Genomic DNA, 15,316 nt, shown 5'->3' with positions numbered 1-15,316 from the left:
CGTTTGATCAGCTGTGTTCTTGGACATTATTGTATACCTCAAAACTCCTTGGATGCATCTCCGCGTTGGTGAACTCTCCTTCCAAGGCAGATGGACCTGCCAGTTAAAAGCAGCAGCAGCAGCAGCAACCCCTGATCGCCAGGTTGCCCACAATAACTTCACCCTTGGCTGCTCTGTGGCAGGAGGAGACCAAGGACTAAGCCAAACTGTCAAGAATCCCGCGTTTATTTGGAGCAGTTCTGCAACCTTCTCATTTCGAATCAATGCATGGAGAGGAGTGCCCGAGCTGGGCTGATCTGTTGAGAAAACTGCACTGAGGACCCAACCGTGGCACCAGATTCGTGGCCTCTTAGGTTCCTCCTCTCTGCTCAGAAGGGTGTTTTCCAAGTGGGCACCTGTCCCTTTGCTCGTTTCTCCACCCGGATCCCGTGAACATCCGTAATGACGCTGGCATGGCCAAGCTCTTGCTGAAATTCCAAAGATACTTCCGGCGGAAACCCATCCGTTTCTTCACCTTGATTGCACTCTACCTGACGGCTGGCAGCCTGGTTTTCCTCCATGCTGGCTTCAGCGGGGAGACGAGGGTCTCGGGGCCTGTCCCCCGACCCAGCAACAATGCTGCAGAAGGGACCGAAGCTCAGTTGCTGGGGACGCTGCCGCTTGGCAGGGAATTTAAAGCAGTGCCGGAGTCCCTGGCCTTGGCACGGAGGTACGGGACCTGGTTCAAGAGCCCTCCGAAGGACACGGCTGGGAGGAGCAGAGGTGATTACAGGGAGACGTGGTCTCGAATGCTCAAGGGGAGGAGTGTTCATGAGAAGGAGGAAGACAGAGGTAACGTTCCCTTGGGGAAGAATTTGGTTCAGGAGAATATTGGGAATAGCATGCAGAGAATGGAAATTAAGATCTTGTTTTTATCCCAGTTCCTTGGAAAGTTGGGTTGCCTTCTTTCGAAGGACTGGATCAAAACATTAGCTAGTTTGGGGGCAGGACGTCATTGAATACCGCATTAGTCTTTTTAGCTGCTACATCCCACGGTTGGCTCATTGGGTTAAACCCTTGACTTGCTCCCACCCAAATCTTGCACATCCTTTCCTTGTGTCTTTTGATTTCTGCACATTGTTTCAATGTTTCCCCATCTATTTCACAAATTTTCATCCTGAGGCGGTTTGTGCCCAGTGGCACGACTCCCTCGAGGTTTTATTTCTCAGTGTTGCTGACTTGCCTCACAAGCTTGGTGTCATTTGTGTGATTTTAATTAGCACTCCCTTTAAATTGTTACCCAACATCTATCTCAATCCTAGCTGATAAATTTTCAGGATTCATTCCAAAATGCTCTGTTTGCTCCAGAAGTTATCTTAGGGGTGCTTGATCTGCTACCCATCCATCTAACAGTTGAGTCCTTCCGATCTCTTTACAACAAGGTTCTTTTGCAGCTATATCAGACTTTTGAAATCAAGTTATACTATGTTCCTGATGTACCCCTTATCTATCGGCTGTGTGGTTTTACTGGTGGGGGTGGGAAGGTAAACTATTCGTTCCTAATTCTTGATAATCTGCTGCTGCCCCAAATAAATGAATTGTTTTCTTGCTGTCCATCAAAGGATTGCTTAATCATTTCTTCCGGAAATTGACCTGCTTCTGAAATCAGATGCATTTGTAGATTTCAGACTGCCCCTCCTGACCTGTACCTTAAAGGTGGGAACAATATTTGGACATTTTAATTGTCTCAAATCCTCACCTATTCCCACCAGAGTCTCCTAAGATTGCAGCCAGCAGGTAGAAGTAATCCGTCTAAATGATTAATCTTTCTCTCTTTTTTTTTAATATACTTCAAAGAACACAACTGTATTTCCAGGAAAACAAAAACAAGGCACTTTGTCCGGTTTTGTCCCTGTTAGAAATTGGGTGGGGAAGAATAAATCACTGCATTCCCGCAAAACCCCACCCCCCATCCAAGAAATGTAGTAAATAAGGAAACATTGAGGCTGAGACAAAACATCTCTTCTGCAGAAAAGAGCCAGGAGATTCTGGGATCCATGAAGCTCTTCAGAAAGGTGGAGAAGGGATGGATCGGCTGGCCCAGCCTGGAAGGTCACCAGCTTCCCTTTCATGTTGCCTATTGGGTGGCATCTGTGCCCGGAGGGCACTTCAGCATCTCTGCGGGCCTCAGTCTCTCTGACTGACAAGCTGCTCACCTGGGCGGCAGTCATCTGCTAAAATGGAAAGATCTTCCCTCCCTCTCTCCACCTTCACACCATAATTGAATTTTTAAAGATTTAGTTCCTCATTTAAAGCATTCAAGACTGCCGGACATCTGGAGAGCCCAAGGGCCCTTACTCCTTCTCGGCACGGATGCAGGAAGACGTTTGGGGTCAAGGCTGCCGGGAGCATCCTTCCCCAGCTGCAGCCATTTATTTATTATTTTTATTTATGTATTCAATGTATAGGTCAGCCATCTCACTCTGCCAGGCAACTCTGGGCAGCTTAGCATTAAAACCATAAATGGAAAAATAATAAGAAGCATTAAGGGCGGAGACAAGTAGCCAAAGAGAAGATTGGTATGGTGGCAGCGCCTTTTCTGTTAATCCACCGGCCACGTCCAACGCAGGTTTTAATGCCCTTCCGGAAGGCCAAAGGGACGGGGCAGGCCTCATCTCCAGTGGCAAGATCGTCCAAAGAGCGGGGGCCACACCAGAAAAGGCTCCCCTCATAGGTACCGCCGGCTGGTCCTCCGTCTTGCAGAGCAGATTCCTGATCCAAAGTCCTTCTGTTTTGGCAGTTCCCGAAAAGGAGCACCTGACTTTTAGCTTCCTGGTGATTTTTAGCCCCGGCTAGGTTTTCTTTTTCCAGCAAATAGCAGGGGGGGGGGCGTTCTGGAAACCCGTTCAGCCAGCCTCATTAGACTAATTTGATTTGACATTCCAAGAATTTCTAGCAGATGGCGAGGGAGATCCAATTGCCACCGACTGTAGCCTTGCTTGGCAGGCCCAGCCCTATGCAGTGCATTCCCTGAAATTAACCTCTGGGAGGGGGGCTCTCCGCTGTACCCAGAGATGATTGGAACAAACTGGGGGTGACTGTCCTGGACACGATCCATCCTCCCTCCCTTTGTCAATGCTCCACAGGGGTGCAAAAGCAGGGGGGTGTCCCCATTTGCCCTGTGCCCATCTCACCCACTACGTCTTTGGCCAGGAGCCCCATCTGGACCAGGGCAGGGGGCTCAGGAGGAGGGGGCTGAGCAGACCAGCCCTTGGAAAACCCCATGGAGAGGAGTTGTGTGTGGGGGGAAGAGTTGGGGGATCTTCTCCAAGGCTGAACTGAAAGGACTTTTCTATCAATTGCCACCCTCTTTTCCCTCCCTTCTAAATTTTTGACACCCCAAATTTAGTGACAGGGTTTGGGGCGTGTGGATGTCCACGCAACTGACTTTAAGGCAAAAAAGTCAATTTCTCCCAAGGACTTTCCAGCCTCTCCCTTCCTCCCAGATGTCACCTGTTGCACTACACTGGTTTGTTGTACGCTCAGCCAGATGTTCAGACTGGATATGGTGTTTTTATCCGCCTATCGAGTCCTTCCCAAGGACCTGGGAAAGGCAGATGGGGATGTCTGGTGGTGTTCAAGGCATCGTTGCAGGATGCCAGCTGCTCCCAGTAAAGCAGCTTGGTGCAATTGACGGATGGTGAATTTGTTGATGGCGACGGCGGGTACTATAAAGCCAGAATGTTATTACTTGGCTTATTATTAGAGTTTCCCTTATTAGCACATTGAGAAGCCGAGGAGAGAAATGAGCACAAAATCATTGGCCGGCTGTGCCAGGACCCTGCTGGCTGGGGATGATGGAAATGGTAGTTTAGCACCTCAGTCCAGTCTGGATGGCTCGCTGGACTAACTTCAGCCTTGGTCTCCTTTCAGATTCAAGACTGACTCTGGACAGAGCAGACCTGTAGCCTTTGGGGACTTGAGCCAACTCTTCCCCAGCTGGGAAGGTGACCCACCTTGGCAAAGTGAAGGCTGAAGGTGGACTGGCACCGCTTTCCTCCCCTTGCTGTGCCAGAAACAGGCACACCCAACAGGTTTCCTTGCACCATGCCCCGTCGGAATGTAGGAGCACGTGCTTTGAATCCACATCCAGGCACTGGCAAAGCTGGCTTGTCACTCTGACGGATGGCTCCACGGACAGGCAGTGCAAATTTTGGTAGGAGGAGGGAGGCTGTGCAGCACTTAGAGAATCCTTCTAGGGATGGGATCTGTAATCCGTAGGTCTTACAAGGATTTTAAAAAATGCAAAATCTGAAAAACAGCATGGGGATTCTCCCCAGGCCAAGTTATTGCTGAGAACTGTCACTCTGGACAATCCATTTTGCCCAGTCTTCCCCTGAGTCAAGGCCCGGAGTGCATCTCTCACTCTCACTCTCTCTCACTCTATCTCTCTCTCCCTCTCCCTCCTTCCCTCCCTCCCTCCCTCCCTCCCTCTCTCTCTGTCTCTGTCTCTCTCTCTCTCTCTCTCCTGAAGTAGCCTCTTCCTTCCAAATGCTAACATGTCTTCTCCTTTCACCAGCAAAATACATCGGCTGCTATGTCGACAACACCCACCAGAGAGCCCTCCGCGGAGTGTCCTTCTTTGACTACAAAAAAATGACATTGTTCCGTTGCCAGGACAACTGCGCCGAACGGTAGGGTGGCAAATGACACCAGGACTTCATTAAGCCGAGGAATAGAGGGCCTTTCCCTCTTTTGGGAATAGGCAATTCCAGGTTCTCCCTGGCACTATTTGCCTTCCTCTCTCACAGCCCCCCCCCCCCGGCCACGAGGACAGCCGGTGCAGGTCTTGCGCAGGGCCTAAGGCTGGGCTCCTGTGGGAAGGATCGCCAGACATTTCAGGACCAGGGAGAGCTCCCCGGGAAGGCAGACGTTGATCAGTCCCATTTTATAAATCGGAAGGAAGGTCTCTGGGTGCCTCTTGGGTTACATTGGGGAGGGTTACATTGGGTTACATTAGTTGGGGAGGGGGGAAGCGAGGGGCATGGTGTCAAATGGTTGGAGCCAAATCATGCTGAATTGGAGTTATCTGGGAGACTTTTCTGTAATTAGAAGGGTTGGGAGCAATTCAGAGAGGGAGGGAGGGAGGGAGGGAGGAAAAAGAGATGGTGAGCTGAACAGACCAAGAAGAACCTTCCAGGTTGTCTCCTTCCCTAAAGAACATCAGTTAATTTCCTTCTCCTCCAATTTCTTGACCCCCAAACACTTTGCGATTCTGCTCTGAGGCAGGACCTCCTCCTGTGACTGCTATCTGCTGGAGATTTTCCCCTTGGTTGTTGCTTCTGTGGCAAAAGATACATATCCCTCCTCTCCACGCCCACCCCACAAATCATCACAGAATTCAGCCAGAAGTGAAGTAATATGGCTGTCTACAATCCATAGAGTGATGGTAACCTTTCGTCTTGGGAAATACGTGTTTTTCTACCTGCCTGGAGTAAATCTTGGGATCAGGAGTAACATTTTGCAGACACTGAATCGCATTTCCCTCCCTGGAACACTTGATAGGAAAAGTAGAGAGCCACTTTTACTTTCTCTGCTTGTTGAATTGATTCCTTGTAAAGCTAATGGTTGGGGTGGCAATCAGTGAAATATAGTTAAAGCTGAAAGGGACGGATGCCCAGAAATCCATCCTGGTCTTGTCCCTTGCTCCTGCCCCGTAAATCCCCATCAATTGGCTCAGAATTCCTCAAGGTAAGCCCAAGTGTGGCCTTGATTCAGCTAAGCCAGTTCGTGTACGATGATGATACGGTCAGCGTCCATCGTTCAGGACTTCAGCCGCTGCGCACAGTCACTGTCCAGGGAGGGACGTCTGGTCTCTCCCACACTCAGGGTGCCTTTGTGTTGGGCAGGGGCTACCTCTACGCGGGGCTGGAGTTTGGGGCAGAGTGCTACTGTGGGCACAAGATCCTGGCCGTGAATGTGAGCGACACCGAGTGTGACATGGAGTGCAAAGGAGAGAAGAGCAGCTTTTGCGGGGGAGCAAACCGTCTGTCCATCTACCGCTTGGAGCTGGCACAGGAATCCACCAGGAGGTGTGAGTGTGGCTTCCGTTTTTGAGGGCGTTGCCACAGTGCTGTTCTTTTGGCTAACTGGAGGAAGGGTCTCATGCCCAGAGCCTCCTTAGTGGGTCTGCAATGGCTTTTGGATTCTAGTGAAGAAACCTCCTTTTGCTTCTCTCCCCAGATGGCAGTGCCATCTTCCGTGGCTGTTTCCGTCGGCCAGAGAATCTCTCCTTGGCTCTGTTGGCAAGCAGGCCCCTGAGGAACATGTCTGTGGACCAATGCGTTGACTTCTGCACAGGAAAGGTGAGCAGAAGGGGCTGCCCCAAGCCCCAAAGCCTGGCCAAAGCCCCATGTCTGGACCGCTAGTTCCATATCCCTCAACTCTTCCTGGGTACCCACGCAGGCTCCGTGGAGGCGTTCTTTGGCCACCAGCTGCCACTACTTGATTCCTGGGTGGGACGGCATCTCGTGTCTAGGGGATGTCAGAAAAGAGGGGCTGGACCATGGTGGAGCCACGCTGGGCCCTGAAGGGCAGAATCGGGAGAGCTGGGCACCCCTTCCCACGGTTTCCACGAGAATGCCAGGACCTCTGCATCAGCCCTTCCCGTTTGGCCAGCAGGAACTGACCTTCACCCATCTCTGCTCGCAAAGCCTTTGCCCCATGCCTAGCAGTGAATTCTCCCTCCCTCCTAGGAGTACCCTCTGGCAGCTCTGGCTGGCACCTTCTGCCATTGCGGTTTCCCCACCACTCTGTTCTCCTTGCATGAACGAGAAGGCGAGCATCTTTGCGCCCAGAGGTGCAGCGGGGAGGAATTCGAAAGCTGCGGCACTTCAGACTATTTCATTGTATACCAGACCCAGGTGCAAGGTATCGGGCAGGGGAGGTGCTGGGGAGGAGGGCCCGGGGGCCGTGGGTGTTCAGAAGACCCCCACAGTCTCCTGTTCCATCACCAAGGGGGGGGGTCTGGTGAACACTGTGTCCAGCACCTCCTGAGATCACCTTAATACCCACTTCTCTGGTTATTAATTTGTAAAATCATAGCATAGTCCCTGCTTTGGGGCAGGGGAGTTACAGACCCTCTAGTACAGTGTTTCTCCACCTCGGCCACTTCCAGACGGGGGACTTCCAGAGCTGCAGCACAAAGAAAGAGAACGCCGCTCTTTCCCTTGTCTGAGGGTGCAAAGAAGGGAGGTGTCGTCCTGGCTTGTGGGCTGGAGAAGGCTTCAGACGTAAACCATAAGAGTGTGGTAAAGTCCCAGCTGAGGCTCAGCTTCCATGTAAAAACCACATGAAATAAATACATTTCTTAAGCCAAGCGTCTGTTCTGGAAGCTCAAGGAGATAGCTTCAAAACCTTCTGCTCTGGGCCTCTACCAGTCAGTCTGGGGCAGGGGTCTTCAAACGTGGCCCTTTTATGACTTGTGGACGTCAACTCCCAGGGTGCCTGGCTGAGGAATTCTGGGAGTTGGTCCATAAGTCATAGGTCCAAGTTTGAAGACTCCTGGTCTGGGGCAACCGAGAGTCCTCAAAGGCCACCAGAATGAGCAGCCTAGGACGGGCAAGGAAATCCCTTCTCCTTTCACCTTCAGAAGTGGGAGTTGTACAGAAACATCTCCTTCGTGAGCTCAGGAACCATCTCTTATTCTGTTTCGCAGACAACCGATGTATGGATCGGAGGTTTCTCACCACTCGAGCCAAACAGCTGGTCGCCCTGGCCAGCTTTCCCGGAGCTGGCAACACCTGGGCACGCCATCTCATTGAACTGGCCACGGGCTACTACACCGGGAGTTATTATTTCGATGGCTCCCTTTACAATAAAGGTGATGGCATGGCTTTCTTGGGAGTCAAAATGGCTGTGAGGGGGGGGATCGGAGAGGGGTGGGTGGGTGGGACCTATCCTGAGCCATTGAGGGGCACTCAGCTGAAAACCTCATTTTGCTAGGAATTTGCTCCTCTCTACCTCAGCAGCTTCCACCCACCAGCCTGTCCCCCCACAAAATCCAGGCCGTGAATGGAGCCTCTTCTCTGTAGTCTAAATAATCTTAGTGAGTCACTTTTTCTGCCCAACTCCTGGTCTTCTGGCTTTGCTCTAACTACCTGGTAGAACATCTCCTAGGCCAGGGGCCTCCAACCTCGGCAACTTTTAAGACTTGTGGACTTCAACTCCCAGAATTCCCCGGCTAGCCAGAGCTTTGACCCCACTATTTATTTCAAACTCTGCCCAGCCCAGATAGTTTGGGAATTTGCCTCTTCCAGCCATCACTTTATCATCTTCCTTTCTCCCTCCCTCTGTTCCTTTCGAACTGTCAAGCCAGCTTCAGATCCTTTTTTGGAATTTGCGGTTGCCTGGAGACCAAACCTTGAAAGTTCTAGCTCATCACGGTTTAAAAAGATCCGTGGGAGAAAAAAGACAAATTGGTTAACAAGCAGCCCTTTTTTTAGAGAAAGCCCTGTGCAGCTTGGCATCCCACGGAAAAGTCCATTGCAGCAATCAGCCTCCGATCATCTCGCCAGGGAAACGAAGGTCTGGGCTGGGACTTAACAATCCCACCAGGGGAAAAACGATGCGCGATTCGCAACTCTCATCTCTGTAAAGCATCCATTGCAGCTGACCGGTGAGAAGAGAACACAGAGGGGGAGGCCTGAAGCCAGAAAAGTACACAGAATAACAGAGTTGGAAGGGACCTTGGGGGTCTTCTCTGCAACTCCCTGGTCAAATAGGAGACCTGGACCATTTCAGACAAGTGATTGTCCCATCTCTTCTGGAAACCTCCAGTGATGCAGCACCCACAACTTCTGAAACTTTCTAAAAATAATATTAGGGCCTTGTTGGACCTAATTTAACCTCCTGTTATCCTCAGAGGACAAACAGGCTTTCTGTAGTTGTTGTATTAACCGTCCCGGCAGAGAAGGACAGCTCAGATTGTCAGGCTGAGGTTTATTTTTCTCACCTATGTTGGAATCCCGCTGAAGAGGGTGGTTCATTTCTAGCGCCTGCAGGATCAGAGCGAGCCTTTCCTCTCTCCGCTGAACCACATCCGTGGACTCACTTCAAAAGGATCTGCGGCTGTGACAAGGGAGATTAAGGGAAGAAGTCCAGGAAGTGCCTGCCTGAAACTCAAAAGGGGCCTTGGAAGAGAAAGAGGGAAAGAGACGGGCGGGGGGGGGGGGGGAGAGAAGGAGAGGGGGGGGGAGAGAGGGGGAGAAAGAGAGACAGCTTCCTGAAAGCTGGACAGCTTTATCCCTGTGTGGAGGACTATTTTCATTTTAGGATCTCCCCGCAGTTAGTTCCTATTTTAAATTATTTTTCAACAGCCGGTCAATGTGAGGAGCCTCCTCACGTGAAATAATTCGTCCTGACTTTTTCCTTCTCTGTCCCTTGCCCTGCCCAGCCCTCCCAGAATTATTAGACAGCTGAAGAGCTGCAGAGCATTCCTCTCATCCTCCCTTCCTTTCCCCATAGTTGCTGCTCACGCTTCGCTCTTTCTTTCCTCCTCTCTCCCTGCCACCCCTGCCCAAAGGGTTCAAAGGCGAGCGGGATCACTGGCGCAGCGGGCGGACGATATGCATCAAAACCCACGAGAGCGGGCAGAAGGAGATCGAAGCCTTCGACTCGGCCATCCTCCTGGTCCGCAACCCCTACAAAGCGCTGATGGCGGAGTTCAACCGGAAGTACGGGGGCCACATTGGCTTTGCTTCTCATGCCCACTGGAAGGGCAAGGGTAGGTCTGCCCGTCTGCCCAGCCGGGGTGCTCTTCCACATTACAGTCTCCTGCAGCTCCACCACGTTCCTTGAACTTCAAGGCTGAGAAGCTGAGATGCAAGGACAGAGATTCTGGACAAGCTAGGTTGAGTGCAGGTTTCAGCAAAGCCCCAACTGACCAGGATGAGCCTCACGCTACACCGATATGGCCTACGCTGCTTCTCCCCACCTGTGTGCTCTGTGTGAGGGTCATGTCTCAAAGAAGAAGGTGGTGGATGGCCATCCTTTGTGTCTGCCATGGACCTGTTTGGCCTAGGGATGCTTGACCTCCAGCTTTTTACCTTCATAGTTCTTATTAGTCAGCTGTGTAGAACTGAAAGAAACCTGATCTTTAAAAAATACAATCTCTGTTTTGCTCCATGGCATTAATTTTAAGATGGCCCTAGGAAAAGCTCTATGCAAAGTTTTATGAGATAGAATTTTAAAAGGTGAGTTGCCCGGTTTGTATTTAATGAAGCTATTTAAAGCTTTTGTCTCTGGTCGTGGGGAGGATAAAAGTTCAGACAGAGCCTGAAGATCCCAAGGAAGGTGTAGCAAATAAAATATTTTCTTCCTTCACTCAGAGTGGCCGGAGTTTGTCAAGAATTATGCCCCGTGGTGGGTGACGCACACCCTTGACTGGCTGAAGTTTGGCAAGGAGGTCGTGGTGGTTCATTTTGAGGACCTCAAGCAAGATCTCTTTGTCCAGCTCAAGAGGATGGTCAGCCTGCTGGGGGTCTCAGTTCATGAGGACCGCTTGTTGTGCGTCGAGGGACAGAAGGACGGAAACTTCAAGCGGTCAGGGCTGAGGAAGCTGGAGTATGACCCTTACACTCCAGAGATGAAGAAAATGATCAACAGCTACATCAAAACGGTGGACATGGCTCTGAAACTCAGGAACCTCACAGGTGTCCCAAAGGACTACTATCCCAGATGATGGGCAATTGTTGGGGCAGAGGAACCGATCTCCTTCGGAGGTGCCAACTGGCTTCTTCCTGGCCTGGAACCATTTCCACCCAGTAGGTGGTGTGGGAGCACTCACCCTGCCGGTGCTTGCTTCTGAAGAACCCTTTTGCATGAGCAAAGATGGCGACTGTCATGGTTGACCAAAGATGTTTTGGCCAACCTGTCTCCAGAAAGTGAGGTCCATTGGTGGGAGGTTTTTGCTGCTGCTGTTGCTGCTTCTGCTGCTGCTTTTTTTCTAGAGGTTTTGTGTTTCTTCCTGCCGAAGTAAGACCACTCTGCTCTTCCTTAGCTGGTTGCCTTCTTGAACCCAGTTTGAAATAAGTAATTTAGTTAAAATCTCACAGTGCGGTCACCTTCCTTGGTTCTGCTGACCCCAGAAGAATGCTCTGTTGTTGAATCCTGGACTTTTAGACCTGGTTTACTGTTCAAAGGCTGGTCAGGATGGATTAACTGACCGGTGCTGAGCTTTGTGCTAGCAATATAATTTCTGTATCTTCTTTCTTGAGGCAACCTCAAAGCTGCTGGACTCCATCTGAATGATCCTCAGGTCAAATGCTGCCCATTAAACCAACTTTCAGTGTCTGTGTTTGGGAGGATGGCACTATTTTCAGTATGAGTTGGTAGATCTAATCACAGATAAAACTAAACATCTGTCTTTCCCTAAATCTATATTCATTATCCAGTTGTATCTCCATCTCCTGATGTGAGGAGCAACTAGGTAGCTGCCAGGCTATGGTGCTGCTCAGTCAAGGGGACTAGAATTTTATCTCATGTCTTAAATAACACAGAATCCAGATGCGACTTATTCAAGCCTATTTATCTTGCCTATCATCCATCACCTCTACTTTATACCATCTACTATCTATCTATCTATCTATCTATCTATCTATCTACTTTCTTCTTCTTTCTTTCTCTTTTGTATGCATAAAGGCAAAGATAGGTTGGGGGGAAAAAATCCACTAGGCTGTTTTTCAATTACCTAATGAGAATCAGTTTTGTTCTGTGACCGCCAAATGCTGAGGAGGAGCAAGGGATTGCAAGGGATGAGAAGAAGCTTGGAGAACGTGAATAGCAGCCTTGTGAGAAAGCATAACTGCCTGGCCAAAGTCCAGAACAGCCGGGCTGCCCATTGCGACATTTCTCTGCAGCCTCCACTCCTTTGTGGGGTGTCACTTTGCATCTCCAAACAGAGCATTCCTGTTTTACATTGTGCTGATGCTCCTCCTTTGGCAAAGAATCCGCTCGCAAAGCCAGGCTCTCTGCTCATCAGGAGCCACCCAGCAGGAGGATGGATGTGCGCGGTGGCCTTGGGGAAGGGGCAGAGCTGAGCAGAACGTGACGGCGGCGGCTTCAGTCCAGCGGCAGCTGGAACATCACCAGGGCTAGATGTGGGTTTGCAGGACTGTGAGTGTGGAAAGGAGGGGCTGGAATGCTTCCTACCAGAAGGGGTCTGTGCCCTCCCCTCCCTCCTTTCCTGCACCGCTCCTCCCTTCGCTCCCTTCCCGCTGACCATGGTGCTGAATACCAAATGTGTGGCTCCCACGGCAAGGTCCTCAGCTCAGCCCCTGGAGAAGTCAACAGCATCTTACTCAGATCATTTTGAGGAGGGGCTGCTGGTAATGGGCTGCAGATCTCTTCTGCCCAGGGCGGGGCTCTCCTTCCAGGCCAAGGTCTGGGACATTCTTGCACTGCCCTTTCCTTGCGTTGATGCCGTCGTTAATGGGAAAAAGGGAGTTCATAATCACAACGTCTTGGGAAATTGGGGAATACAAGCAAGTCCATGCAATTCCAGAAGTCCTTAAGATGTCATGCACAGATGCTCTGATGCCCATGGTAGGCACAGAAATAGGAAAATCAGCTGACCAAAGGCCGTTTGGGGGATGAGATGTTGGAGGGAGGAGGAGGAGGAGGAGGAGGAGGAGGAGGAGGAGGAGGAGAAAGGGAGGGAGGGAAGGAGAAGGAAGGAAGCAAGGAAAAAAAATATTTGTCTCCACTATTGCATAGTTACGAGAGTCCAGATTCACTAGCGAATAACTGCAGCCTTCAAGTTAAGATTTTCCAGTGTCCACCTTAAATTTGTTTCCTGGTTTCATCCTAATTGTGCTCTCACATCATAGTTAACCAGGTCATGCCAAGACTGAGCAAATATATTCCCACAAAAGGCTAAGATGCGTGAGCGTTCATGGTTATTCGGATTTGCCATCCCCATGTTGTGTAAACGTAGCTCATTTGGCTAGACTGTGACTCAGGATATGGTGCAAATCCCCCCAAACTGATTAATTCAGAAGTATTGGATGTCAATTTCACAATCGGAGGGACTTATCACTGGACTACAGCAGATCAGGAAACTTCAGATAGGCAGATAAGAGAGCTAGGAAAACAGATCTTCCGTCTACCTGCCTGTTCCTCTTTTTTCAGCCCTTTGGTGCTGTTTTCCTGCTGCCTTGCACAGCAACGCAAAACCCTTGAGAAATGCCCTAGAATGGGAAGACTGCCCATCATGCAAAATCCAGCTACTTTTGCAGATTAGGAAAAATCATCCCATTTCCTACTGCAGTGGAAGTTGTGTGGAGGGAGACACACACACACAAGAAATTGCTGCCAGGGCAGGAAAGAAGAGGGCTGTTAATTCCAGAGAATTGCACCAAGCTCCTTGACCCCTCAAAATACAGATGCGGGTCTCGCTTTAATCTTTAAACTTCCTTAGGATTTTGCTTTGCTTTGCATCCCGCTGGCTTATTAATTTTCGAGATGCCTCCCCTCCCCGGCAAAGACAACCGCTGGTTGGTTACCTAGTGGTTGCTATAGCAACCCTGTCTTCCCATTCCAACCCAGGCTGGTTCTCCCTGTAAAATTTAAAAATATTTTAGATGGGTGGCTGTTTCAGCAGGCGGAGAGAAATGATACAGAAGAGAAACAGGTGGGCGTGTGCCCTGAAAAATGAAGAGATTTTCCTTTTTGCACAGATAAAAATGGTCACACACCTCCAATGAACCGAAAGCCCTTTTGATCTCCTCCAGGGTGGAGACCAAGACTGAAGGTGGATGGATGGTGCTGGTCCCAGAGGCCTCCGCTTAAGGAATTCATTGGTTTCTAAGTTGGCTCCCAATGAAACGTTGAGCAACTGTAGGAAGCAACCAATTTCCTAAGAGACTTTGCAATGTCAAAAGGAGAAAAGGAGAGAGGGAGAGAGAGAGAGAGGGAGGGAGGGAGGGAGAGAGAAAGAGAGAGGGAGGGAGGGAGGGAAGGAGGGAGAGAGAGAGAGAGAGAGAGGGAGGGAGGGAGGGAGAAAGAGGGAGGGAGGGAGAGAGAGAGAGGGAGGGAGGGAGGGAGGGAGGGAGAGAGAGAGAGAGAGGGAGGGAGGGAGGGAGAGAGAGAGAGAGAGAGAGAGAGAGAGAGAGAGAGAGAGAGAGAGAGAAAACTAGGAATGAAGTCCTTTAGATTTTTCATGCCTCAATGGCAGACTGAAAGATCCTGTTTCCAATCCTTCAGAAGACAGCATTAAAACATGGTTTTTATAAACATTTACAATGGAGCTCTGTAGAGTATAAGAGTACTGAATATTTACATCTGCACTTGGAAAACAGTTGCCTTAATTGGGGAAACACAATCCATATGGAAGACAATTTGCTAGGACTACCTTTTCACAGACAGAGTACATGCTCTTGATGAAAGACAAGCACACCAGCGCTATGCCTCTTATGGGGAAGAAGGAGACAGAATACTAAGAAAATTCCTCCAGTGGCGAAGTGAGGCCGTTGCAATTAACAGAAGCAGAAAAATAGGGATCCTTTTCCTTGCTGAAAATCACAAATGTCAGTTTTAATTTAGATGATTTGGGGAGAGGGCAGTTAACAATATAATCCAGAAAGTTTTCCAGTCGTATGTTCATAAAAGCAATAAAATGCATAGGAAGATGAGAGCATAAGTCTTCCATGCCGTGACATTCGTCCCTCCACAAAAGAAACATGTTTATTTATCACTTCTAGGTTTTTTCTATAAAATTTATGGTCAACCATCTGCCAGAGCACAGGAGCTGGGCTTGAAATGGGGATCCGTCCAAAGCAACAAGGCACCCGGGAAGAAAACAAATATGTCTTCCTTTTGTTTTGCTCGGATCCATTTCTCAAACAAAAGGGGTGATTTATGGAAATAACACACCACACAGCTTTGTTTCCAAAGCCTGACAGCTAACCGGGAGGGGGGAGAACCACACGCCACCCTGCAATTATGGAAAGCAAGGCAGGCTAGACCCAAATGTTATGGGTGTCACTGAGAGGAATCTCTTCCAATGTTTACTCAAACTTGTGATTGGAGCCCACCCAGTTGTTCGAGGGGATGCAGAGGAGGAGTGTAATTGTGCAACGAGGCTTCACCAGCTCCCATCGGCTCCTGAACGCAGAAAGGGAGAGAGGCAGGCAAGGGGGATGAATGCTTCTGAGGGATTCCAAGAAGACAGCTGGAGCAGAAGGAAGAAAAAGGGAATACGAACGTTTGCTATTGGATCCCTGTAACAAGCGTGAAGCCAAAAATCTATTCACCAAATATAGTTCTTTTCCTTTCTTTC

At 49.8% G+C, this 15,316-nt stretch overlaps 1 protein-coding gene across 1 annotated transcript; it reads left to right on the top strand.

Moving 5' to 3' along the window:
* The first annotated feature begins 225 nt into the window (after positions 1 to 225).
* WSCD2 (WSC domain containing 2) lies at positions 226 to 11,312 on the top strand. Its single transcript, XM_083373877.1, has 8 exons — positions 226 to 831; positions 4,559 to 4,673; positions 5,889 to 6,073; positions 6,223 to 6,344; positions 6,735 to 6,909; positions 7,697 to 7,861; positions 9,563 to 9,763; positions 10,368 to 11,312. The coding sequence occupies exons 1-8, from the start codon at positions 453 to 455 to the stop codon at positions 10,718 to 10,720; spliced, it is 1,695 nt and encodes a 564-aa protein (XP_083230003.1). The 5' UTR covers positions 226 to 452; the 3' UTR covers positions 10,721 to 11,312.
* The last annotated feature ends 4,004 nt before the right edge of the window (positions 11,313 to 15,316 follow it).

Source organism: Vipera ursinii (genome assembly GCF_947247035.1).
Source record: "Vipera ursinii genome assembly, chromosome: 14".
In the NCBI taxonomy this organism is placed as follows: domain Eukaryota; kingdom Metazoa; phylum Chordata; class Lepidosauria; order Squamata; family Viperidae; genus Vipera; species Vipera ursinii.
This window is presented reverse-complemented; position numbering and strand designations above follow the sequence as displayed.

Excerpts from the sequence above, each read along its gene's own strand:
- WSCD2 (XM_083373877.1), top strand. The coding sequence starts at position 453 with ATGGCCAAGCTCTTGCTGAAATTCCAAAGATACTTCCGGCGGAAACCC. Across the intron at positions 4,674-5,888 it reads CAGGACAACTGCGCCGAACG|GGGCTACCTCTACGCGGGGC; the intron begins GTAGGGTGGCAA and ends TGTGTTGGGCAG. Across the intron at positions 6,345-6,734 it reads TTGACTTCTGCACAGGAAAG|GAGTACCCTCTGGCAGCTCT; the intron begins GTGAGCAGAAGG and ends CCTCCCTCCTAG.